Source organism: Gastrolobium bilobum, unplaced genomic scaffold, assembly GCF_033153095.1.
Source record: "Gastrolobium bilobum isolate Gb01-03AN ecotype WA unplaced genomic scaffold, APGP_CSIRO_Gbil_v1 utg4369, whole genome shotgun sequence".
In the NCBI taxonomy this organism is placed as follows: domain Eukaryota; kingdom Viridiplantae; phylum Streptophyta; class Magnoliopsida; order Fabales; family Fabaceae; genus Gastrolobium; species Gastrolobium bilobum.
Genome location: NW_026896497.1, coordinates 155,257 through 183,228, shown reverse-complemented (window position 1 = coordinate 183,228; position 27,972 = coordinate 155,257). Strand labels below are relative to the sequence as shown.

General features: G+C 32.4%; 3 protein-coding genes across 3 annotated transcripts; 1 reads left to right on the top strand and 2 right to left on the bottom strand.

Moving 5' to 3' along the window:
* Window positions 1-17,073: 17,073 nt before the first annotated feature.
* On the bottom strand, window positions 17,074-18,902 carry LOC133300057 (2-oxoglutarate-dependent dioxygenase 19-like). The gene is made up of 3 exons (XM_061499545.1): window positions 18,307-18,902; window positions 17,827-18,154; window positions 17,074-17,726 (listed from the first exon to the last, which is right to left on the bottom strand). Exons 1-3 carry the CDS (start codon window positions 18,813-18,815, stop codon window positions 17,481-17,483), a joined length of 1,083 nt encoding a protein of 360 aa, XP_061355529.1. The 5' UTR covers window positions 18,816-18,902; the 3' UTR covers window positions 17,074-17,480.
* A 1,581-nt stretch (window positions 18,903-20,483) lies between these two features.
* On the bottom strand, window positions 20,484-22,231 carry LOC133300056 (E3 ubiquitin-protein ligase RING1-like). Its single transcript, XM_061499544.1, has one exon. The coding sequence runs from the start codon at window positions 22,102-22,104 to the stop codon at window positions 21,031-21,033; it is 1,074 nt and encodes a 357-aa protein (XP_061355528.1). The 5' UTR covers window positions 22,105-22,231; the 3' UTR covers window positions 20,484-21,030.
* A 3,209-nt stretch (window positions 22,232-25,440) lies between these two features.
* On the top strand, window positions 25,441-27,130 carry LOC133300054 (uncharacterized). The gene is made up of 5 exons (XM_061499542.1): window positions 25,441-25,653; window positions 25,761-25,823; window positions 26,039-26,118; window positions 26,441-26,643; window positions 27,038-27,130. The coding sequence occupies exons 1-5, from the start codon at window positions 25,451-25,453 to the stop codon at window positions 27,128-27,130; spliced, it is 642 nt and encodes a 213-aa protein (XP_061355526.1). The 5' UTR covers window positions 25,441-25,450.
* The last annotated feature ends 842 nt before the right edge of the window (window positions 27,131-27,972 follow it).

The following is a 27,972-nucleotide window of genomic DNA, read 5'->3' as shown; positions in this document are numbered from 1 at the left end:
TATAAATGGAATTTGAAAAAAAGGTAATACATCTAGCTCAGCCTTCTCGAGACTTTCCTGAATGTGAATGTAATAATCAAACTCAGAATAGGAAAATATTGTTTCAATTATGGATGATGAAATTATTGCCATGTGTGAGACAGGCAATAAGCTTTTGATTAGATATTTGAATAATAATAATAAGACGACTAATATCATATCTCTGCTTCCTGACAGCCATGAGGATAAGAATAGAGTGGGGCCTTTGTCCCCTTTGGTAAAGGAGTTGCGAGTATGGGTTAGTTTGCCAATTCCATTGTCCAATATACATCTCGTATCATTATCATTAGACCAAAATTCATACTTTCATAATAAAATAAGAAATATTTGATATTTGATCTTTTTAAGTGTAATAGGAGAGAAAAGACAAAAAAAAAAGTAATAATAATAAGACTCGTTTGTATTTGTCTAATTCAATAAATTTATTTTATATTTTTTCTCTCTTATAGTATAATTATCATTATCGTATTAGTAAGTAATCTAGAATGATTCAAATTTGAAAATTCACTTTTGAGGTTTATATAACTTATTGAATTATTAGTTTTTTAGTATTATTTATAAACTATGTTGTATCGAGATCGACATAGGATATAACATGACACGACACTCTGACATGTTAATTTTTAAAAATGTTAAATTTTTATACGTTAGGACATATTTTGATATTAAATAATATTTTTAATTTATGCAATGTATATTATATTTAATGCTCAATAATTTAACAAAAAAATAAAATTAAACTTATAATATCCATCAGTTTTATCAAGAAACACAAGATATCCCAAATATTTATATTAAACTCAATAAAATGATAATCGTAATCCAACGAATCTAATTGTTGGAACTAAAAACGCAACATAACGCAACCTTTGAACCATTTTTTGTATCTCTGCAATGCTTTTTAGAGTGTAGAAAAGTGCCTGACACAACACTTCAGATTTTTTGAAGTATAGTGTATCATAGCTTATAAATGTTGTTCTTGGAAATTTAAGATTGAGTGATAATCAATTGAGTCCCACATTTATTATAAATGTGTTATGTAGGGAATATAGAAATCAAACTATTCATAGACTAAATGTGTTAAGATTTTCGTTAAGCTCATGGTAGTTTAAATCTCGATTTATCAATTACGATTTTATCAATATTTTAAACGCTCTTACGTTTTTATGATTTTTTATGATTGTTTTACATTACGATATTACATTTTATGATTTTTTATCCCCCTTTTAATTTTACGCAAAATCTCGATTTTAACTACCTTGGTTAAGCTATAGTTTCGAGTCCATTTTTTGATTTGTTCTTACTGTGGCCTCTCCTATTTGGGTTCCTTGTGCTAATAATTATAGTACGATTATATTTTAGTTTGGGGTAATCCTCTCTTTTTAAAGTATTTGAACAATTTTATATATATATATATATATTTGAATACCAACCCTAATTATCTCTTTCAGGCGAGTAGGGTCCCATGAGTATCCCCACAAGCTTTGATTATTTGAATCGGCTATGAAATTAATCCCAAGTGCGGGACGAGTCCAGGATTAAGATCTTATGCCCCTCCCAAAAGTGATATTGGTGGGGATCGAATCGAGGAGAGCATTTGTAGTAGTCCTGACAAAGCTGCCACTTGTAGAAACAAAATTTCTCTCTCCTCCACACAAACAAGTCAGAAAATACTTAATTTTGATTGGTTTGTATCACTGAATCATACATGGGCCTGGAGCATATTAAATATTTTCTGAACCGAGGTCCTTCCACCACCTACTCAGCTCTCATGCACCAACTGAGCTACCATCATTTGGTTATAAAAAATATTCACGATAACAAATAAGAGGGATGTTATAGTCACCGAGGAGGATATACTCACAACTTAAAAGTTTTACAACCTCTTACCACCAAATTTTAACCGTTGATTTTCGTCAATCTAATGGCTATAATTTATTAAAATTAATAATTAATTAATAAGTATAACTAAATAAATTATAACCATTAGATTAACAAAAATCAACGGTTAAGATTTGGTGGTAAGAGATTGTAAAACTTTTAAGTGGTAAGTATATCCCTCCTCATAGTTACCACCTATTTCCCTTACAGCCATATTCACTTTTGATGCCACTATAAAGAAAATAATTGTAAGAGGTTGTACGAAAAAAAAAGTTATAAATATAACTTCTCTGTCCCAATAAATATTTTTCTACAAATTACAGATGTTTTAAATAAGAGAAAGGATATACTTACAAACCTATTTTCGTTTACAATCTTTTACAACCACATCTTAATCGTTGATTTTTTGTCAATCTGAAAGTTATAATGTATTGAAAATTAATAATTAAATAATAAATGTGACTTATTAATTGTAACCGTTAGATTGACAGAAATCAATGGTTAAGATGTGGTTGTAAGAAGTTATAAACGAAAATAAGTTATAAGTATAACCTTCATCTTTAAATATATAACTTTGGGGAAGGGTTAACACTAGCTTTGGGCACTGGCTTATGCATTTATTGGGCGAATTTTTGTGTGGACTATTGCATTTGGGCAGCAGATTTGGGTGCCTATAAAGAAGAGCGCCCAGAAGCTTAGGTGAGATCAGCAATGGCGGGAGTGAAAAGGTGGAAAAAGAGTTGTTAGACCTAGAAAGAAGGTGAGAGAGAATGAATAGTGACTATTAGAATTACAAGGGTTGATTGTGAATCATTGGATCTAATTCTGATCCAATAATGATTAAATTAATTATAAGAATTATAAACTTTTTTAATGGTAAGTATAATCTCCCTATAACTTTTTATAAATAAACATACGCTTTGTTATAGTTAGTTTATTACTACAATAGCTAGTTTATATTTGGTAACCGTTTTTTCTAATAATTATTTTTTTACTAAAAAATGTAAAAATATATTTTTAATCTCAAATAAGGTAGCTATTTTAGAAGAAGGCATACGAGAATAAAATAATTTAAAATGTCACATATCACACTAAAATAAAACATCATTGCAGTAAAAATTAATCGAATTAATGTTTCTTATATTGTAAGAGATGATTTTATCTCCTACATACATAGATATAAAAGTATGTAAAATCATGTGAGGCGAAGAGAAAAAAAATATGGGCTGCACATAAATTTATATATGTATAAGAAATAAAATTTATCTACGAATGAAAAATATTATTCCCAAAATTAATGTAAGGAATCATTAACAACTCAACTCAAATGAGTTGACATCACATTCTAACAATTAAAGTTTGGGTAATACTTTTCTTATGTTAAAAATATTATCTCCTACTCAAACAATAAATAGAAGAGAGAAAAAAAATTTGTGGAACCCATTTGAAAAATATGAGTCTAAGAGATAATATTTCACTTATACAACATAAGAAAAGTATTACCCTTACAAATTACAACAAAAGCATGAGTTACAAGTTTGGATTTAAAAAATGTTATTATTTAACTATTGATATTTTTCTAAATTTTTCTTCTTTCTTACGAAATTATAAAATATTTTAAATAAATGAGGTAAAGTCATATACTAGCTATACGAGTATGGTTTTTTGATATTTTGTCCCTCATTAATTAATTAATAACCATTTTGCCTTTTATCCAAAATTATCTACCAATCTGCCCCTCTTTAATCGATTAACTTGAATATTTAATCGATTAAAACTTATATTTAATTGATTAAATATCTCAAATGAACGTGAAAGCATTGATTGAATGAGACATAAAAGGGTTTGTGATGACTGTGTATTGGAGCTGAGATCCATACTTCTAAATGGATAGATTTCTAAGTTGGAAGCCAAAACTCGTGACATGCTGAAGAATTTTTGCAAAATTGAGCATAAAAGTCTTCAAAAAGAAGCAATATTAAGCAGCAAACCTATGATAAGAGCTGCTTTTAGAGATGGCACGAATGATAATAACATATATTGTCCATTGTCAAGTGACTTGTCAGAAGAAGGGCTATTTCTCTTCTAACAGCATTGGATTAAAGGTGAACCAATCATAGTTCGGGATGTTCTTAAACTAGGGACAGGTCTGAGTTTGGAGCCAAAGGTCATTTGGCGAACATTATCTGAAAATTTTGATTCAGGCAACAGCTCAAATGCGTCAAAAGTGAAGGCGATATATTTCTTGTCTAGTTGTGAGGTTTGCTTATATCATCCTTTTTGTGCTTTTATACAATGAGAAAAAGAAAAAGTTTCGATTAAAAGTTTCCCTCTTAATCTTCGTTAATGAACCAAGATTGATTCTCGCTACGCAGTGAAGCAGCGAGTTTTCCTTGTTTGTCTCATTCAATCAATGCGATCGCGCTCATTTGGGAGATTTAATCAATTAAATATAAGTTTTAATCGATTAAATATCCCTCTAAATCGATTAAAGAGGGATATGTAATCGATTAAATCTCAAGTCAATCATTTTTGCATATTTTGATCATTTAATCGATTAAATATTCAAGTTAATCGATTAAAGAGGGGCTGATTGGTAGATAATTTTGAGTAAGGGAAAAAATAATTATTAATTAATTAACGAAGAAAAAAAGAGTAAAAAAATCATACGAGCATGGCCTACAAGTTTGGATTAAAAAATAATATTATTTAACTATTGATATTTTTCTAATTGTTTTTTTTTTTACGAAATTATAAAATATTTTACATGAATGAGACAAAGATTCTGACCACCCATGTTATTTTTCAAGACGTCTAATCATATTTATAATTTTGAATAAATCAAATTGGGAATCCACTAGAGTTTAATCATTCAATCAACTACTTAAATTGGATCACGAATTTAAAATTGTAAGTACAAAATTTAATAGTGAAAACTTTGTTGTTTTTTAGTCTAGCTCGTTTCAAACTGAATTAATCAGTTAATTAATAAAGAAAATAGAAAAAAAATAGATGAAGGAAAAAAAATTTCAAAACTATTTTGTATATAATACATGAGGAAGGTTATATTTATAAATTTTCTATTTATAAATTACATTATGTATTACGGGAAATATACAGTGTACACACTTAAGTGTTTGTATTCTTCGGAGTACATAATGTAATTTGTAAATAAATAAATTTGTGAATATAACACTGCTCATGAAATATTATATAAAAAAGGAAATATTACTCTCCTTTCACATGAGGTAACTTATCTCATTTTCTCTCACTTCGATTTTCGCACCCTACTTTTTTCTTCTTTTTCTTTTTTCTTACAATAGTGGGACCCACTCATTTTCTCTCTACCACATAAGATAACTATCTTATGTGGAAGTAGATTAATAAAACCCATATTAAAATACACCATATTCAAAAAGTCTTACATGAGATAGCTAGCCTAGATATTAGTGTTTGAAATGAAATTGAGTATTAACAATATAAATTAAAAATTAAAATATTATTCAAAGTGTATGTAAGGTGTACATATTGACAATCATTTTATATTATTATTGAATATTGTTCCGCGAAAGAAAATTGTTTGATAACATAATTTATTTCTATTTCAACTATGAGAGAATATATATTTAATAAACAATATACTTAATTATTAGTGTGTATTTAATATTGATAATAAATTATATAATATATGCTTTTAATAAATACTGTACATTCTCTTCAAAAAGAATAAAAAATTATTTCTTATATTTATTAATTTTTGTTCATTCTCTTGAAATAAGAAAATAATTTTTTTTATCAAATACCTTTTCTAACTATTTTTATTTTCCAGATTAAAAAATATTTTTTTGGGAAAATTGATATGCACACTAAATTTCATAAGTAAAATGGATTTTATAACGGGGCATTTTGACTAATTTAATATTAATTAGAAAATATTTTATTAAAATAGTATATAAAAATAAATTAATCGATTTGAAATTATTTTTTTAATATCGCCTTTCAAATATGTAAGTCGTAAGATGCTAAAAACGTGGGCAACACTCTGAGAGGCATAACGTATATACTTGCCCTTTACCTTGCTGAATCATTTGTGTCTAGGAATATAAATGGGTTAGGTCAGTTTACAGAACTCTATGAACTAGTTTATATTAGTCTAGGCTTTTATTATAAATAGTAAAACAGAACAGACCTAGGTTTTTAAAAAAATCTATTTAGAAAACAAGCTGTATGCTTTTTTTGTACATATCGAGCCTATAAGCCTACAAGTCGGCTTCTATAATATTATTTATATTAAATAAAATAAATAAAAATATTTTTTTAGTAATTTTGAATAATAAAATAATATTATTTCAGTTATTCTTTTAATTGTTGAATGTTTAATAAGCTTAAACAAGTCAACAGACTTAGGCCAAGACTTTTATTTTTTAAATATAGCTCATGTCAGATTTATAATTTGGGACCTATACAGGCTAACAGGCCAGGTCAGACCTAATATTTTGTACACAGGCTTGGCCTGTTTAAGTCAAAGTCTAACATAACCTAATTTAAACTATTTACACCCCCTATCTGTGGCTTTGAAGATTGAAAAAAAAAATGGGCTTTAATTTATAGATTTGGGGGTAGTTATAGGCTTGGGAAGTTTTAAGTACTACAAATGTAACATCACTCTGTATATCCTTTACTAATATATAAAAAAAATATTTATATTATTTCTATCTTTATGATTATTTATTTTTATATCTCTATTTTTTTTATAAGAAAATACATAACCAAAAATACACTCCGGAAGTAGGTGGTTTGTGGATTTTGTATTTAAGATGTGATTGATGGATTGCTGATATTTATTTCTATTAGGACTTTAAAATTGAAAACTGAAAATGACTTAGAACTAATAATTCTTGAATCCTCTCAAGTTTCAAAGACAGGTTTTTGAGTAAGGTGAAGGGTTTTAAAATGGTGAGGATACTTAAAAATGAGTTAGGGAGGTGAATTTTAGATTATAATGTACTGGGAATTAAATCAGTCCAACATAATGCAAAGTTTCCCATGTTTTTTTTTCTCCTGAATATCTGTTTTTGATAAGAATGTGCATGCAGTGTTAAACTTGCAGTTTCTATTCAAAGGAACTCTTAGCATTGGTTGGCCAGGTTAATAGCTGAAAAATTGTGTACTTCATAAATTGATAATCGTGAATCATGATTAATAGTTTTTGAAAATACGTGAAAGGGGAGAGATTCAATGGGAGCAATGCGAGTTCTGCGATGGAAAAATTTTCTGTGCTACTGTTGAACCAAAAATTCAGTACATTTCACTAATAGAAATATTACATATTAGTTAAAATTTTCTTTTCTCTGTCAATTTTTTTTTTTCTCTTATGATATATAATTTTTTTATTGATGAGATGCACTATTCGCAGTACAGGTTCCAACTCTTTCCCCACGTGCCTTTGCCCATTGGGTGTTGGGAATTGGCTAAGCAATAAGCATAGTGCATTGATCCCTTAACTATACAGGCTGCCATGATTTATTCATTCAAGAATCAAGACCCATCCCAAGAATAATGCATTTGCTTTCCTACGTAATCAGTGGGTCAGGGTTTTTTTATAATAGGCCAGGGATGAAAATAAAATCTTAAAATTATAAATATTAATAAAATTAATAGGAAATATTAATTATTATAAATATATTTTAAGGAAGAACTAATTATTAATACTAATAATTTATTATTATCAAAAAATATTATTTTAGATATAAAAATAATAAATAAATTAAAATTTAAGGAAAACGGCCACCAATGCTAGCCGCTCCATTAGTCTACCATTTACACCGTACTCTTTAGGTGTTATGAATAGGGGTGAGATTTGAACCATATTGCATCAATCATTCGATTCCCAATGTTGGATTGTTGGGGTCCATCGAATTACTATTTAGTTTTTGGTGGACTCTATAAAGTTAAATGACTCGGAAAAGAGTGTACTCTATAAACTTTTGGTACATTATACTTACATTCAGTATGTGTCATTAATGATAGCATTATATATTAGAGGAGGGAAAAAAAATCTGACCGAAAAAATAAAATTTTAATTAACATATAATATTTTTATTCGTGAGATAAACTGAATCTTTGATACAACAGTAGTATCAAAAATTTATTTCTATGTGTTACGGTTTGGACTCACTTTTCTTTTCAAGATTCACCCTTGATTTACAGAATTTGATATTTATAATAGGGTTTATTTTTTGTTATGTCATAAGAGATAAATTTATCGATTATATATATATATATATATATATAATTATATGAGATTCATATTTTTTTCTTTATCTCTCTTCTTTTTATATGAATCTCATAAATTTTTATGTATATGTAAGAAATAAAATTTATTTCTTATAACATAAAAAATACTAACACCTTTATAATTTTTTTGCTATGGTACTTTGCCACATACAAAACAAAATCTGCTATGGTACAATCAGTTATGCATACATGAGATTTAACAGAAAATGAAAGAAATCAAGTTCTTTTTATGTTTGAGTCATCTCAAGAAATCAATGTGACTGCATTTGATTGAGAATTTACTGAACTGAACGTTGGTCAATGGTGCCATTTATAGCAAAAATATTCTTTCCTCAAGTACCAAAAAGATTTGACAGCTTTTTGTCTCGACATTATCTGCAATCATATTCTATACGAAGTCTTTTCTTAGTATATTTATCAAAAAAATTATTTTTTAAATTTAAACTCATGAATTTTCAATTATAAAAAAATAATTTTATCGCGGCTTGAGGCTCGTCCTCTTTTACATTATCTGCAATCATGTTAGAGAGATACAAAAGATATAAAATAATTAATTGAGTAAATATCTTTTTGGGTTTTCAACAAAAAACATAAAATCTATTTTAATCTCTTAAAAAAAAGTCGATTTGTGATTCCTCTGAAATTCAAAGAATACCCATGTTAATCTCTCAAAAAGGACTAATATAATTACTTTTTTCTCTAAGGGATTAAAATGGGTTATGTGTTTTTTGTTGTTCACCCAAAACTATATCTACTTTAATTAATTAAGTCTCACATAATGCCTTAAGATTTTAGGTTGAGATATGATGTCAAACTCATTTGTTGTGAGTTTGTCGCTTAGGCCTATTTGATGTGTAGACGATAATCTCCCATAATTAGGGCTGGCAATATGGGCCAGCCCGCCCCGGCCCGCCACTAGCTCGCCCCGGCCCGTTTTGACAAAATGGGTTGAATTGAGTAACCCGGCCCGTTTTATGAGTGGGCTGGCGGGCTACGGGCCAGCCCGCCTAATAATAACAAAAATATAAAAATAAAATACAAAAAATTAAATTCTGCATAAAATCACATAAAAAAATCTACATAAAAGCATACAAAAATCTGCATAAAATCCTAATGTGCTTATGAAACCAAGAAGATCAGTGTTTAATAATCTGCATATAAATATGCATCTTTCAATCCAAAAATAATAATAAAAAAATAAAATCATATCAGGATAAAATAGAGTAACAAAACAAGTAACAAAGTGTTGTATGAGCAGTCCACAACAATTCAAAAAAGCCACTTGCATGCAGAGAAATCTAAGATACGGAGCTACATAACAATTGGGTAACCTAAAAAAAAAAAAAAAAAAGGACTTGGCGGACTAGCCCGCCCCGTGGCGAGCTGACCCATATGGGCTGGCGGGTTTGGCGGGCTGGTGGGTTGAAAAACTCAACCCATCCCGCCCCATTTGGCAGGCGAGGCGGGCCAGCCCGGCGGGCTCAGCCCATTTTGCCGGCCCTACCCATAATTGCGCTCCCTCTAGCCGCTGCCCAATAGCGGTATTAGAGCCAATAGTTGATTTGCTTTGAAGATGGTGATTAGTGTTCTGGTTTTGTTGAGAATTCAAGTGAGCAATAAAATGTCCCGCGTCGAGAAGGAAAGGGTTAAGCATAGAACATATAAGTGAAAGGATCCATAAACCCAATGCCTTAAGATTTTGTGTTGAAGTGGCGCTTATTATGGTATCAGAGATGAAGTGGCTAGGAGATCATGAGTTTGATCTTCACTACCCCACACTTTCATGCGGAATTAAGAAAATCACAAGGTAAAAAACAAAAAAGGGCAAGTGTCATATCCACGCTTCAAGTCCAAAGGGCTCTTGCGTGAGCGAATGCCTTAAAGAGATACAAAAGATACACAATAATTAATTAAATCTCACATAATGCCTTAAGGTTTTGGGTTGACATATAGTGTCGGATCCCTTTGTTGTAAGTTTGTCACTTAGACCTATTTGATGTTGGATGGTAATCTTACTTAATTAGGCTCCCCATAACCGCTGCCCAACTCTTGTTAAAGAGATTAAAAGATACAAAATAATAAATCAAGTTTCAAACAATGCCTTATGTGGCACCTCATGTGCACCCGGTGTATTTGCATACATATGATAATAAGCACAACATGTTTAAACAGTTAAACGCGGAAGCTTACTTAATAATCTACTAACTTATTTTAAGGATTATTTTTTTCCTTTCTCCTTATGTATTGCAACTTCCGAATTTAAATCCACACGACTATGTCTTTATAAAACATGTTGCCTAGTCATCAATGGCCTAGGCTATCTCATAACCATCAAGTCTCAAAATGATGTCCATAATGTTACTTACATGATTACATCAACTACTTAAAAGAGATGTAATTAAATAAGTAACATAAACCTGTGTATACATCACTAATAACATCTACAGACTATCAACATGGCATAAACATCCCTTATACTCTCCAAAAGAATATCATGACATATACATTTCAAAAGATTGTAAAACTCATAAACATGTCATGTACACAACAAAATGACAATCATATATAACTTCAAGTAATAACCCTCTTCTGGCCTTCTGCCATATGATGCCTCATCTCCATAAGCTATTGTACCTGAAATAGTAATTATCATAACGCGGGGTAAGATAATCATCTCAGCAAACTAGGGGTCCTCCTTGGAGGGATCTTCCACCCCTAGGCTCACTTCAGGCATAATCACATTATAAAAACTAATGCACGCATCAGAATATGTATATCAATGAATGTATGCAATAAAGAACCCTACTGACCAGAGAATACAACATGTATGCATTACGCAAGGAAACACCATCTTGCAACATACTCGTATGAGGAAACACTGTCTTATAGTATGCAAAAGGAAGTCTTATGCCTCACTCAAGGAAATGTCGTCTTGTGTGGCATACAAACATACATACATATACATGCACCATATAACAAATCATTTTCAACATACCATATTAAAGAACCATCATCCCTCGGAGTTTGGTGAAACAAATGGCAGATAATCCCAAGAACCGAAAGTTTACCTGTCAAGCAATGTCCTCTTGTACTCCTTGTATCCAAGGGGTCACAACCACGATCTCTCACAAGATCACAACCTAGTTCCAAGAAGTGAAGACAATCAGCATATATGTATATAAACTAGTCTATCGCATTTAATTATTCAACCATATCTTTTACCCATTTAAGCCTTTAGGACTTTTTCCTTAAATCATACTCAATGATTAACTAAGTTGTGACTTAACTCACCTTTCAAGTGTTCATTAACATCTCTTAAGGGTCCTACAACCTTAATCATGATTCTATTTGGGAGAAAATACAATTTTTTCACGAAAACAGGACAATATTCGTATATTCCTTGCGAGCGTATCCGGATATGCATATCCGAATACTATATCGGGATATCGATATCTGAATATTACACTCCCAATATCCGAATATTTCTTAACAGACAACAAAACTGCATTTATTGTGAAGTGTAACCTCATTTAAAGCCATAATCTACTTCTCCCAACTACCCAACATGCATTTAAACTCATGATTACATGCTTTACCTTTCCATTTATCAAAACCCCAATTTATATAACCCTAGATCATGATATCTTCATGAAAACCAACAAAGGGTTTAGGGTAATTACCTTGGAAGCTTCCACAACCAAGAAGAAAGGTATTACAAGCTTCCTACACTCTTGTTCTTCCTCAGTCCATGACCAATCAAAAAATGAACCCTCTTCAAGTGGGTATTTCTTTTTTCTCAAGTCAACCACCAAGTGGAAGTGATAAGTATGAGTGAAGTGTTGGGAAATTCGTTCCCTCAAACTCCAATGTCAAGCGGGTCCAGGGGAAGCCCGTGGCGGGGAACCACCACTAATGAGTTAAGGCTACACCAACCGTAGCAAGTGGATCCGACACCATGTCTCAACCCAAAACCTTAAGGCATTAGGTTCATGGGTCCTTTCACTTATATACTCTTCACTTAGCTCATTACCAACCAATGTGGGACTCATCACACTTGAATATCTCAACAATCTCCCCCTCAAGTGTGAAACCCACCATTGGTATGCTCCCCCTCAACCGAGTACCCGAAGCGCAAAGTACTCGACCCGCCTCCTAGCCAATCACTAGGCTAGCTCGAGCCCAATCCGGCTCCGATACCACTGTTGGGAAATTCGTTCCCTCAAACTCCAATATCAAGCGGTTCCAGGGGAAGCCCGTGGCGGGGAACCACCACCAATGAGCTAAGGCTACACCAACCGTAGCAAGTGGATCTGACACCATGTCTCAACCCAAAACCTTAAGGCATTAGGTTCATGGGTCCTTTCACTTATATACTCTTCACTTAGCTCATTACCAACCAATGTGGGACTCATCACACTTGAATATCTCAACATGAAGGAGAGGAAGATTGAGGTTTATCTCTCCTGTTTCTAGAGGATTGGAATGTAACAAGATGGAAAGGAGAAGAAAGCTCTTCCTTGGCGTAAGAAGAGGGGCTATCTGCGAGAGAAAAGAGAGGGAGTGTTTCTTAACATTTAAATAGATTCAAAATACCCAAGTGGATAAAACTTATCTATCCCACTCACTTAACTCTCTTTCAAACTTAACATATTGACTTATAATATTTTTGTGGTAATATTGACTATTTTATTTTTAACTTTCATTAACTTTGTCTACCCGTATTTTATCCCTTAACTGTCATTTTTTTAACTTGTTTTCAGAAGGTGACTTTGATTCTTTTAATTAGAACTCTCATATAATTAATTCTTCATTAATGCACATTATTCCTTAATAATTTTGTAAATTCATCATTTACAATATATGGTCATTATGCTTTAAGGTTTTGGGTTGGAGTGGTACTTGTCATAGTATCAGAGCTGGAGTGATCAGGAGGTCATGAGTTCGACCTCATCGCCCCCACTTTTAGGTGGAATTAAGAAAAAACACAAGGTAAACCAAAAAATGGGCATGTGCAACACAAAGTAGACAAAAAAGGGGGTCTGTATTATATCCATGCTTCAAGCCCAAATGATTCTTTCGTGAGAGGATGTGTTAGTGTGATATAAAAAATAAATAAATAATTAAATCTCACTCAACTCCTTAGGATTTTGGGTTAAAGTGGTACTTATCAAATAATCAGTCTTAAAAAAATTTAAAGAATGTGTAGCCATATCAATAGACATGACAAAACTGTGATATGTGAAAACTTTTGTAGGTTAGAGTTCTTTGTTTTTTTTTACTAAATAAAAGTTTAGGTTAGAAAAAATATTTATAGTGCTATAAGAGTACAGAGTATTAGATACATCATTTACTAAATACGACAAAAAATAATTTAGATATACTACTACATGATTATGGTTATTTCGACTCATATCCTTTTTTTGTTTCTTCTGTTTTTAGTAAGGAAGTAGGTACTCTAATAGTACTAAAAATGTGCTCCAAGATTACAAACCTCATTGAGGGTTTATGATAAGATTGTATGTCGCTTACCAAGGAAGGAACTCGAAAATTATATCTAAGTCATGATTAATGAGGTCGAAAGAAGTCAATAATTTATAAAACTGTGGAGGGAATCTTACGTGTAAAATAATTATTTAGTTTTCAAAAATCTGTCCTTTTTTTTTTAAAGTAAGCTAAATAAAAAATACACTAAATATGTAAGCGTTTTAATTTTTACTTTATTTCTTTGTATTATGTTACAGAAATTTGAAGTGTATTACGCTTCAAGTCATTGGCCAATCATAAACTCACACGTGGATGTCACCATAATCAGAGAATAGACATGATGAGCCAGACCCACTCCAATTTCCTTCCCATAACTTTTTTATGTGAAGATTCACATTATATCTAGGGAAATAATAATCTTATGTTACATAAGATTGTTATCTTATGCATAAGACACAAAGTAAACGTGGGACCCATTTTAAATTTTTTTTTTCTTCCTTATTCTCTCTCCTCTCTTTTCTCTATGTGTGTGTAGGAGATAACTCTCCTTTTATGCAACATGAGAAAAGACAATCCCTTATATCTAATTGAGGTCACCTAAGACATAGCTGTAGTAATCAGTGGTTTCCATTTAGCTTTGTCTTTACAATATATAAAATCAATAAAAACAATCTTAAAAGGGTTCTTTGCCACTTAAAAGAGAAGAATCTAATGCATGAAAGAAACCAAAATCCTCTTATACTTGAGCCATTTTAAGTATTCAATAACCTTGACAATGAACAACTGTGATGAAAGCATATAAGAAAAACTTACGTCGTTTTAAAAGTGACGACTATTTAGCTACAAGCACAACCAGTAGAACTAGTAGCTTTTCTCTTCATTGAAGCTTCTTAAATCTTTATGTAATGGACCTGACAAAGATCCATATTCTATAAGGACCAATAAAGAATAGCACCAAAAGAAAAAGAATCTTCTATTAATGACAATCCTATCCAGACAGCTAAGCAGTTGGACTTGGGCCTCCAATATTCCTAAGAGGCCCAAAAGTACACTCCTTCAAGTAACCCATCTATAAGTTTAAACCAATAAGGTACACACACTCTAAACCTCTCTCTTAGCTTGTCACTGTGCACACACCACACGCCTTGACTATGTCGTTATATTATTGTGCACAGTGATCCGCTTACCTTTAGGGTACCTCTCCTATAAGTACCTGAGGGAGGGCAAACAGATCCTATATTAACATACCAATCTATGATTAGACATATCGATCTATTATATCGTAACACTTTCATCCCTGACCAGCTAGCTATCCAATGGTAGACACATTGGCCAACACCAGCAAGTTTTAGCCAACCTTTGGGAAAAAATTCCATGACACTTCTGTTTCTTTTCATCAGAAATATGTTCGTTAATTCAGTACCATGTGGAGATATTAAAATGTCCGTCAAACTCATCAACTTTACCTGCATTTAACAAACAGGTATATAAGTATATGAAATAGAAGTAGAATGTTGTAAGAAACTTGTTAGGTTATGTTATAGAAATAGAAATTATGAGACCCACATTTATTTTGTTTTTTTGAAACAAGTAAGGGTCTCACAATCCCTATCTTTATAACATAACTTAACAAGTTTCCTAGTAACATTTTTTTTTTCCTTAAGTATATAACCCATTTTGGGCAAATGTTGTGTGTTCTGTTTCTTCTTGTGATTGACCTTGTTATATGTGACAATGACATTTTAATGAAATTTCTCTTCCTAGAAAGATTGATCTTGTGGGGAACTAGACATGAAAATAGAGGAAATATATATTGATAAATTATATAGTGGGCAGATTATGGATCTTATTGTCATCTGTCGCTAAAAATCATAGCTAAAGTATGTATTCAAATCCACTCCTATTTCTTTGTTCCCTATTCTACTCAATACTCATCTAATAAAATTCTGCCAAATGCCATACTTAAGTTCAACCTAAAATTGCTTTTATAGTTAAGTAACTGTTAACACGATAATCATTCGCCAAAACGCAAACGCAAAAGCGCAATGGATGAAATTGAAGATAAAATGAGTGAGAAGAGAATAATAACGAACTCGGATTCCGTGGCCGTCGTCGGAGACTTTGATGTGCAACAAGCTTCAATTTCGTAGTAAAATCTGGATAATGTAAGGAAACACCGTCGAAAGTGGTCCTTCCAGCGTTATTCAGGTATACTTAAAATTTCATTGAATTCTGGGTATTTGGGTAGTCATTTTTAAATGCAAATGCTCAGTTCCCTGAAGATTGTCTATTAAATTCATACTTTACCTCTCTTTTTTGGTTCTAATAGCATCAATTTTTTTATTTTTTTATTTTAAGTTGAGCACATCCAATGCTCGCCATGTGTTTGATGGAATAGTTCAACTACAGCACATCTACAACACTCTTAGTTAGGTGTTGATTGGTTACTGAGGTTCTATGAATTTTCTGATCTTTGGTTTTTCTTCACAAAACAGAGTTCGTCACTTAGTATCTATATACAACAAAAGGTGTTTTTCAGTTACTTCTTTTTTTCTCAATCCATAGATAGTTCCATTTCCTCTGTTACATTTCCGTGGCTGTTCTCCACCAGCTCCTTCACGGAGGAGACAGGGCATTGGATCACCTCGCTGGCGGCAATTCGGTTCACCGCCGACTCGCTCAGCAGCTGGATTTTCGGTGGCTCCATTCAATGTGGCAGCAAACTCAGAAGAAAATATTTTGCTTCTTTCAGTTGTTATTTGTCTGAACTCAGGCAAACTTATTCCTATTTTTTTTTTTTTGGCGCCCATCCCATCAAATATCATAAATGACCTCTTGTCTTTCATAAACTCGAAACAAGATTAAAAAATGGGATTATGTTTCTTATCTTATTTTCATAAGTGAACAGTATATGTTATTGAATCCGGTTGAACCAACGACTCGTTATTTCAATCGAGTCAATGACCGGATCAAATTTTAAAACATATCCTTAAGGCATTGGGTTCATGGGTCCATCCATTTCACTTAACTCATAACTAACTGATGTGGAACTCATCACATTTGAATATCCCAACAGAAAATACCCAATCAAAATACCATAGAAATTAAAAAAAATTCTTTCTTATCATCCACACAGGACATTTTAAAATAGAGTATTTCACATGCACTAAATTTCATTCCTCCCTTTAAATGACTTATCCAAACACCATAGTTGTCAGTAGCAGTTAGCGGCCGGTAATGGCCGATCTCGAAAATGGTATAACGGTGTAGCGGGTAGCAGTATTGTCGCTACGGTGAAGTATTAATTCCACATATATTATACTAACAGTTACGAAACCAAGCAATACTGCTTTTAGTATTAATGCTCAAACATAAGAAGTCACACAAAATCAAACACATAATTCCACAATCAATGTCAAATACAAGGAACATAAAGGAAGGATCCAAAACTAAACACAAATGAACAATAAAATTGTCAAATAGTCAAGTACAAGAAGTGAACTAATGAAGAAAATAATCATCATCTCCGGATTATCCATCAAATTCCAACATGGGAATGGTGTAACGGTGTAGCGGGTAACGGTATTGCTGCTATGCTACGCCGCTACCTTCCGCTATGGCCAATGTCGCGTAGCGTCGCGGTCGACTACCGCTACTCACTACGGTAGCGGTTTAGCGGCGCGTACTGACAACCTAGCCAAACACAACCTTATTATATTTTACAAAATATTTGTCACAAACATAAAATTTATGAGCCTATCACTTGAGCTCATTCAAATTCAGATTTTAACTTTGTTTAGCACAGACTTCCCATAAAGTTGGTTGCTTCGCTGAAGTTCCATGTAGTCTCTATGTTTCATCCCAACATATGCTGGTGGATTGCTTTGATTATCTACCAGCTCTGAAGCTGGTTCCACCAGAGTGTCCAAGGATGGTGCAATTACTACTGCCAATGACATTCTAGTAGCTTTGTTACTCACAACTGCTCGATGTAATACACTTCTGTACTTTCCATTGCTCATAATCTATTGCAAAAACAAAAGGGTAAGACGTTATCACAAAATCAAAATCACTATTAGCAAAGAAACAAAATGCATAGGCAACCAGGGTTATGTTAGTAAGCACCTCAAGATGATCAGACACAATGACTATGAAGCAGTTCGGGGTGGAAGTAACATTAATCCACTTTCCATTGTGAAGCACTTGAAGGCCACTAACCCCATTCTGCATTAAGAGGTTCAAGAGGCCATGATCAGAATGTGGGGGGATTCCCATTGCAAGCTCAGGCTGTGGACAAGGTGGGTAAAGATTTGCTGCTATCATTTGCAAACCAGAATCCATGTTCATTGTCCTGTCTATGTAATTGGCTTCCAATCCCAAGCTTTCTGATATTCCCTTGAGTAGTTCCCTTCCCACTTTCCAGGTTCTTCTGCAGTACTCTTCACATGTATCCCTTCAACAACAAAATGGTGAATTTAGTGTACATAATATCTTAGGCTTAATGGTTAATACTTAGCACATTTTCTCTGTTTATCTCTGCCTAAGTCTAGCAAATAGGGTTTTAGAGTTAGTTACAAGAAAAAGTGGTGGAGAATAAGCTAAAACCTGAATCCAGCTGGTTTATCAGGTGAGTGAAATTCTGGGTGCACCACGATTTTAAGGAAGTCCCTCCAGAATAAGACTTTGTCCATTGAAACGTTGAAGCTGGTGCCGTACCTTATTGGGTCAATTACTTGTTTACCTGCATACTCTTGCTTCTCTTCCTCTTTAAGATTGAAAAAGGTTAAAACTTCATCGACCATTTTCTCCATGAGGCACTTTGACACAGAGTGGTTGATCAGCATGAAGATTCCCCACTGCTCACAAGCTTTTTTTATGTCATGGATGGTATTGGCTCGTTGATCAGGTGTACCTGTGACCATGAGGGAATAGTCAATGATAGGGATTGGATCATCCTTATCAGGGTCTGTTACTATTTCATCATCTTGGTTGGGGGTAAAGGTGTATGAGGATGGGATTGAGGTGAGTTCTGGTGATTGAGATAGTTCTTTCACGCTTGTGAAACTATTTCTCTTGTTGGATTTTGGGCTAACCTCAGGAGCAGTTGAAGCCATTATTGAAACTGGTAATGAAAAGAGAGGGTGAAGTCACCAATATCATTAGGCCCTGCCTCTTCAAGTTCAACGAATGAGGTCTCTGCTTATCTGTTCTCTTCCTTACTCGGTTTATGGTCATCTGAAACGTGTCTAATATAGATGTCATCAGCCACCTCATGTTTTCTGTTTGTAGTTCTACAACTTTAGTGGTCCATCTATGCACCTCTTTCTATAATGCTGCCTAACTTGCATAATGAAATATAATATGTGGATTTTGAGTATATACCTTTCGGAATATACATGCACCGACAAGATTCTCATAAAACTCTATCCTATGATTTTTTTTCATCAAGTTAAAATATACCGGTTATAGTTTAATGTCTCTGAGTTTTGTATGTATGTTTTACGCATCAGTGTTGCTTTATTTTAAATGTTCAAATCTAATCGAAAGACCATATGTGGATTTGCGCCTATAGTTTTTACTTTTTAGCCGAAAGAGTAACGTTATTTACAGTGTATCCTTCCTCACGTAATACATAAACTATTCTCTTTATAGTTCTTATAATTTTTCCTTTCTTTCTTTCTTTCTTTCTTTCTTTCTTTCTTTTCAGATCAACGACCGACCTAGATAGCTGAGTAAATTGTACAAGTAACATTTTGGTAGCTGAAAAGTATGAAGTTATCCCATCAATGCTTCATTTCCTTGATTGATTCACACAATTATACGATATTAATTAACCAAATTTAACTATATTTTTGGTGAAATTTTTTACTATTTTATTATAGCTAGTTATATCTTGTTCTTAACACACTCAAATATTGATTATATCACCTCACTCAAATATTAAATAATGTATTTATTTAGTGTTTATATACATCAAACATTAATAATATTTAAAAAATTGAGATTAAAACGTCAAGTATACGCATAATATTGTTTCTTTAGTGGCCCACTTATAATATTATATTAAGTTTTGTGTGCAATTTAAATTTTAAAAATTCATTGTGTAATCATTTCCACAACAAGAAAAAACAAGGATTGTAATATTCATAAGTCATCGGGTTCAATCGATTAAACTTGTTAAACCTTGAGTCACTGTTTTCAACAGTTCTCTAGTTGGGACATTGTTTAAAACATTAATAGAGAAGGTATAAAGTCTATCTTTTGAACGTTTCGCATGAAAAAATAAAATAGAAAAATAATGGATGTCGAATACAAAAAATTAAAATTAGCTAGTTATTTCTGTTCTTCCACATAGGTGTGTCATCAACATGTGCTATATATTTTTTTCCCTTCATGTATTTTTCCCAGTTTTTCATAGTAATGAAAACTTACCCATACTTCTAAATAGTATCGCCTCAATGAACTATGCCTTATTGCCAAAATCAGCTGAAAGTTTATTTTATAGTCTTATTTATCATCAAGAAGAAGATCACTAGATCAATTTTTCCACCCCTGCAACAAAAGACTGCATCACAGTAACACTTAGCAAGATCGTCAAGCAAATATATGATATCCAGCATTTTTCTGGGAAAATTCTGACAAAGAGAACCTGCATTTTATTTGCTACTTTAGTTTTTGTTATTAATAACTTATTTGATGCATCCAGAAAACTCTCAAACTCTAGCTTCAAAGGGAGATTTACAGATCCAGGTATAATTCAGATTGCAGGTGAATCTAACATGACATAGTAGAACAAGCAAATGCTTTTCAGAGGAGGAGCACTTGGATTTTTCTAACTTCTACTATAACAGGATAATGTGAACTTTTCAATTGAAAATAGGTGCATTCTGCTGATAATTGCAATTACAGCAACATCCTTTTTCTTTTTTCTTTTTAACTGTCGTCTATGATCAAAAAGTGCAAACAATGTTTCATACAAATTTTCGCAAGTGGATAATATTGTACATTAAGTGATTAAATTGTTTAGATAGGAAACCCCAAAATCAATATAAGGTGCCCTGCATTTAATTTCAGCATCCATGCATCACTTTGGATGAATAAAAGGCCTACATACATTTTGATGTTTCGCTCTAAAAAGCCAGAATATACATCATATGTGACTCTGGTACCTTCTGAGCAAAACTTAGCAAGGATAATCTTCAATTTGTTTGTGACCTTTTGCTTTGCTATTACACACATGATCATCACATAACTTATTTGATTCATATAGAAACCTCTCAAACTCTCAGCTTGTTGAGAGTTAGAACTGACCTGTGCCAAAGAGGACAATCAAAAGCTTCTTAGTGGAGCATTTGGCTTCTTTTGGCTGCGGCTATACCAAGATAGTAGATGTTTTCCATTGAAGGATCGTGACCTCTTCATTGAACTAGGTGCACTCAGAAGATTTCTTGTCCTTGAAGAAGAACTACCTTTTGCAACACTCCTTGAAACAATTTGTTCATTGACTTCCCCATGAGATTCAACAGTGGCGAGAGCAAGACTGATCTTAGCAGCAGAAGAAGAATCCAAAGACACTGATCTTCTTGGCTGTATGTTTACTACATCTGCAGCTGAGTTCTCACTTTCACATACCCTTCTCATATCCTCAACTTCTTGCCCTTGTTCCTCTTCTCCATTCCTCAACTGAGAAGCACTATTTTCCATTCCACCACCATTTTCCAAAACTTCCATCTGGGTGTTGTTTTCCACAGAACTTGAATCAAAAACATTATTAGGCTCCATAGATGGAATCCTTGCATGGTTGGTAACAATAGGAGCCCGGCACATGGGGCAATTGGTATGTGATCTAAGCCAAGTATCAATACAAGGCAAATGAAAAGCATGGTTACACTTTGGCAAAAGTCTTAGATTCTCATCCTCTTGAAACTCACTCAAACAAACAGAACAATCTGTTCCTTCAATCAAGCCTTCACCTTTCTTATACTTACAAACGGTGATGGCACTGATAATTGATTGTTGAAGACCAGTGGTGCGGATGTACCAGATGGGGTGGTCCACAACAGGACCATGTTCTTCATCAACAAAATCATCTTCTGTTTGTTGCTGTGATAAACCTCTCCTCCTTGACCTGTTCCAACCTGAGAAAAACTTGGCATAGATGGCGTAGCAGCAAACAACAAAGAAAGCAGTAGCTGCAATAGCAATAGTGATAATCAAATAGGTTGAGATTTTGTGGTGTTTGCTTTGATCTTTATATAAACCTGGTGGTGGTGGTGGAGGGTAAAAGTTATAGCAGGCGGAGAGGCAAGCATCACAAATAGATACTGATGAACAAGACTGTTCCTTATGACAGAAGAAATCACAGTCAGGTTCAGTTAACAACTTTCTGGGAAGAAGCCCCATATCAGAGACTGGGGTTTGGGTCTGAAGGGAAAGAGAGCAAGCATCAAAACAACATTGGAATGGTTTGAGGAAGTTTGGATTGAAAGTTTGACTTTGGAATCGTGTGAAGAGGAAGAAAACTATGCTTTTTTTTGTGTGTGTGTTAGGTTAATCTTGTACGCGTTGCTTGTTTTGACTTTTACGTTTGGTTTGTCTTAGATTTCATTTTCATGGCGGCTGATGTCGGTATACTTGGGCTCACTTTACTCCAGCCCAGCCCAACCTACTACATTAAAAAAAGAGACCTGAAAAGTCACTGATAATTCGTATATTATTAACTACAATAATAAGGGTATTATGAATAAAATATGTGTTTTATAACTCTCTTGTCACTGAAAAAAAAAAAAAACTTTTGCAGTAATAATAGGATACGATTTTGGATCCTAATATTTTTTTTTTAAAATAAAATAAATGTGATCCACTTACTTGTATCTGCTGTACCCAATAAAACTGTGCAGTCTGGCAAAAAAATTGCACTCATAAAATATATATGTAGATGAGACTCCATGTTATATAAGATACTTTAGTTAGCCATTGAAGATGCTAAAGAGTAATGTGGCTTCCACTTGTAATAGTATATGATTATATAAGAACTTCTTAAAACACTCTCTCAATGACTTTTTTTTTTGGTTTAAGTTGAATGTATTTTGATTCAACCTCCTCATATTACTTTATTTTTGAAATACGGCTCGAAGGCTATTCTTCATTAGAACAACGGATGCATTGAGCTTAGTTATCGGAAGAAAAATAAAACTAATCCTTCATTTAAGGAGAGAGGCATGTTCTCTAGACCCCAAATTTTTTTTAATAATTTATTTGCGGCAAAATTTAAACTTCTCGTGTAAGCAAATCATTGAAAGCTCATTTATCAATTCAGGTACCCTTAGAGAATTTTCTCAATAACCTTTTGGACACAAGTGCGCTACATACTTCATGCTCCAAGAAATCATAAAAAAATAACTAATATGAAAGATATCTCAATGACATTAATTAATTAGTCTAGTCTTATATCCGAAGATATGGTTATATATATCTATTAATTTTAAGAATATTCAAGCACAATATTCTCCTTATGCTTTCTTCAATTTTTTTTTTTTTCAATCCCATTTTTTAACCGACTTTTTTCCCAATCACTTTCATTGCCGGCAATGAAGCCACTGATCGTAAATACAATAATAGAAAAAAGTATGTATCATTTTAACGAATGTAAATTTATATCATTTTAATTGAGCGAAAGAAATAGATAAAGAGAAAGAAAGAATAAAAAAAAAGATGTGAATCTCACTTCTTTATAAAAATGAAATAACATAAATTATGTGATTTAAAATAACAAACACTTTTTAGATAATAATAACGTTGATTCAATGTTTTTTTTTTTTTTTTTTTGTCGAAATAACTCGGTCAACCTCCCAAATGTCTCCCTCATTAAGAGTTGTGACTTGTGAAGGGGCATCTGAGTGAGGTTCATTATTTCTAAATTTTAAATTGTCATGTTGGCAATTGGATGGACAAGATAAACATGATCAACAGAAATATTTTTTCCTAAATCTCTCATAATAAGCCACACTCCCAAACAAATCAAAACGATGCTGGATTAGGATTGGAACTTGGTGTCTTTAAAATAAAATAAAAAAGATTGGAACTTAGAGATCTCTCATAATTTTAGAGGTGTTACCGCTAAATAAAAAAATGTTCAAAAATTCCTTTTAATAATTTGAATGAAAAGATGTTTTGACAGAAAATCATAAAATGTTCATTGGACCAATGATGATGCTGAAGAGTGTCAAAGTGAGAATACATAAAGAAAAGTCCGATGAATACGTACATTTGACAAAGAAAGACGTGTAATATTAATGGTTAAGAAGGCACAGACTTGGTTTGCTAAAATGTATTATTATTCTTAGAGATATTAATATAAAACCATATTCTTTATAATTATGTCCTTCGGTCAGTTTATTCTTCACCAATCACAAAATTAATTTCAAGTATATTTTCTATTTTTTCGTGTACATTCAATTTATTACATTTTAGTACATTATATTACGGTGTCATTTACTAAAAAAAAAAAAAAAACTTCCGCTCAGTTTTTTTCTCTTTTCCTTTTGGTATATTTAACTTTTGAGGAAAGACTTTTTGACTTCGCTATAAAATTAATAAGTCTCATGCCTCATTCTAACTGTTAATCTCCAATATATTTGACAATTGTAATAATTATATCTATTAATTAATTATTAATTCTAAATAAACTATAAACGTCAAATATATAGATATCAATGGCCAAGATAAAAATATTTTTAAAAAATAAAATAAAAATAAGACTTATTAATCTTATATCAAAATTAAATATATATATATATATATATATATATATATATATATATATATATATATATATATATATATATTGGAATATACTCTTGTGTTGTAGGAGAGTATTTTTCTCTCATACACATACATCGCTCTTTGTGTTACTTTTTTATCTTTTTCTATAAGTAGTGGGGCCCACACATGATTGTCTCATAGTATGAGAGAGCTTCTTTCCTATTGTACGAGATTAATAAAGTCCATATATTTTTTTGGTCAACACGAGGGGCAAGGCCCAAAAAATATTCCTTTTCACTTTTTAATGTTCTCACATCTTTTTCTACGTGCCAGAACAATTTTTTTATTTTTTTTCATAACCTTGAATTGGACAAAATTTCAGGAAAAAATTGTCTTTGCCCCTGTTCAGACCTAACTACCAAATGTCCAAATCAATGAATGAACATCCCACAAATCAAGGTTTGCTATATTTCTTTCCCTGCTCAAAGTATTCAAGTATTCAACCCTTTTTCATGTTTTTGTTGCATGTTATAGAAAGAAACTAATCTAGATGACCAAAAGAATGACAAAGGCCTAATTTCAGAAAGCAACTTAGGTCAGAAGGGAGAAGAAAACACCACAAGTTTTGCCTTCAAAGCCAGAAGGTTTTAACGTACAAGGAAGTGAAGAAACCACATGACATATCCAATACTTAGCGTACGTTTCCATTTTTTAGGCCATAACTTTTGCTTGTAGCAACCAAATTCATTTCCAAAATTTTACCTTACTATTTTTTCAACACTTTGGCATACTTTTTTATTCTTATCCAGTGCTTTCTTCCTAGTACTTGGCCTGCAAGTGTAACCAATCCCACACGTAAATGCCTTAGGCATCTTTAATTCTTTAAAATCGAATTGGTTATTTTAAACTAGAAAGTAACTCTGGCAAGGGTCGATCATCTTTTCTCATTCCAGCTGTTGAGGAAGAAACTGAAAATCTATTCAACATGTCAACAAGAGGCTCATGGATAACTCTGAAATTCAAAAGTGTTCTTGATGTAGTTCATGCTAGCAGATTTCAATCAAGCTATGGTGGGTTCAAGAGAAACAGTCCAATTATGTCAACAACAAGGGTTGAAAGTTGTTATTGGTTGCATCCTAGTATGCAGTTCTTTAGCACCAATAGCAACACAAAAATTAATGCAAATGGGTAACTTAACTACCCAATACCTTCATTCTCTTTTCATCTTCAATCAATTCCATTAATCTGATTATTGAATTTACATGCTGAAATTTGATTTCAACCTATATTTCTAGAGCAAAGAAGGTCAAGGTTCAACCTGAAGCCCCTGCTTCTACAATTTTCACCTTCCCTCACTGGTATGAACTAACATCCCTTACTACTACTATAATTACAAAACCAAACAAAACCATTTTAGTGACACAACCAATTGTTTCCATGAATAACTAAATCATTGATCCACCTTCAATTGCAAAATTCACCTAAAAATAAAGGAGAATTGGGAGTATTAACCAACAATGAATGGAAATTATAACTGTTTAAAAACATTGAGAATTTAATTATGATCATGCAGGCTAAGATGGGTTTTGGGCTCGGTACTTTCTCTCGTGCTACCTTTCTGGAAATATGTGGAAAAACTACAAAGAATAGAAGGTATATCATTATATACACAGAATATTTAACAAACTAGCTACTTTCTTAATTTTTCCATATTCATTCTGATAATTAGAAGGTGAGTCTTGAACATTAGTAAAGTTGTTTCTTTTGACCGAAAGGTCACACGTTCAAGTCTGAAAAACCGTTTCTTTGCAAAAATGCAAAGATAAAGTTACTTTGCAAAAATGCAAAGATAAGGTCACGTATAATTAATCATTTCTCCAACCTACTGTGTAAGTTGAGGAGTCATGTGAAGTGGGAATTGCCTTACTTTGAGAATTACATTATTTGTTAACAAAATGTGCATGGATGCATTCAGGAGAGGCAGAGGTTGTGGTTGAAGAGGTTGAAAAGGTAGCAGAAGTAGTACAAAAAGTGGCTACAGTAGCAGAAAAGGTATCTGAAGATGTAGCAGAGATGCTTCCTCAAGATGGTAATCTACAGAAAGCAGCTTTAATGGTAGAACATGCATCCAAACAGGTTGCTCATGATGCTCAACTAGCAGAAGAGTTTATACACAAGGTACTATAAAGAGTAAATACACTTTTTGATCTTCAGCAAATTTCACAATACCCGCTTTAGTCCCTAGCAAATAAAAAGGGTCCCTAAGAAATTCAAAATGGACCGATTTAGTTGAAATCGTGGTCCCTCACAAATTCAAAAAAAACCCATATTAGTCTCTCAGAAGGACTAAAATAGGTTCATTTTGAATTTTTTAGTGACCACGATGAGCCTTTTTACTTGCTAGGGACTAAAGTGGGCATCGTGAAATTTACTGAGAACCAAAAAAGATATTTACTCTACTATAAATTACAATTCACCATTACTAATATTTGATCACATAGATTTACAAATTTTACAAGTGAGAGCTGATTATTTTTTGCTTCTATTTTAAATGACTTGGTTAATGAAACAGGTTGAAAATGTCAAGAATGACCTCGATAATTTAGAATCCTTCGTTGAACCCGTGATTGACGAGATTGTGAAGAAGGAACCTGAAAATAATTGATACCAAAATAAAATTACTTTTCTTGTACGTCATTGTTTATATTTCTGGACATGCGATCTCTATGTACAATAATTTTCTTATTTGTTAATTTGTACCATTTGTAATTTGTTTGCCAGGTTTTTTTATTTAGTTTTAACTATCAAGCAGGGTACTTTTCAATACGTGAAATATGAAAAAATAAAAAAATAAATATATTTAAGGAGTATTGGTGTAATTGATAGAAGATTATTTTATATTGGTAATGAAAATTAAATTAAAGTATATAAAATATAGATGTTTGACACTTTCAGTTTGAAAGAGAGAGACGCCAAATTGTTGTTAATTGAGAGATCTAAATTTTTTAAAAAATGAGACGTTTGGACAAACGTGATGGCATCAAATCCAATCAAACATATTCATATTAATTTGAAGATGCAAGACCATTTAAAAGGAGCTTGACTAAGCAAAAATGTAAAGGAATAATTCAGCCAAAAAATTTAAGTTGTGAGGTTATATTAATGATTTTTATATTTCTGCAAGGAAAAATATATTTATCTTTTATTTAATTTAAAGTATATTTAAATGGGTAAGTAAAATTAAAAGATAATTAGTCCCCTTAAATCTTCTATTTCGTGATGAAGCCAAAGTTCAATCTCAAGACGTAATACTCACAACAAGATCCTTCACTGGCTAACACCTCGATCCCCTCCATTTGCATTTAATTTTGGGCATAAGATATCAAAAATTATATTCTTAATTTAAACCTCGTGAGAACACGATTTGGTCAAAATCTAGTGGATGGAACAACAACTCAATATTGCAGCAATTGATGATTAGAGCTGTTAGGGGATAGGGAACAGGCA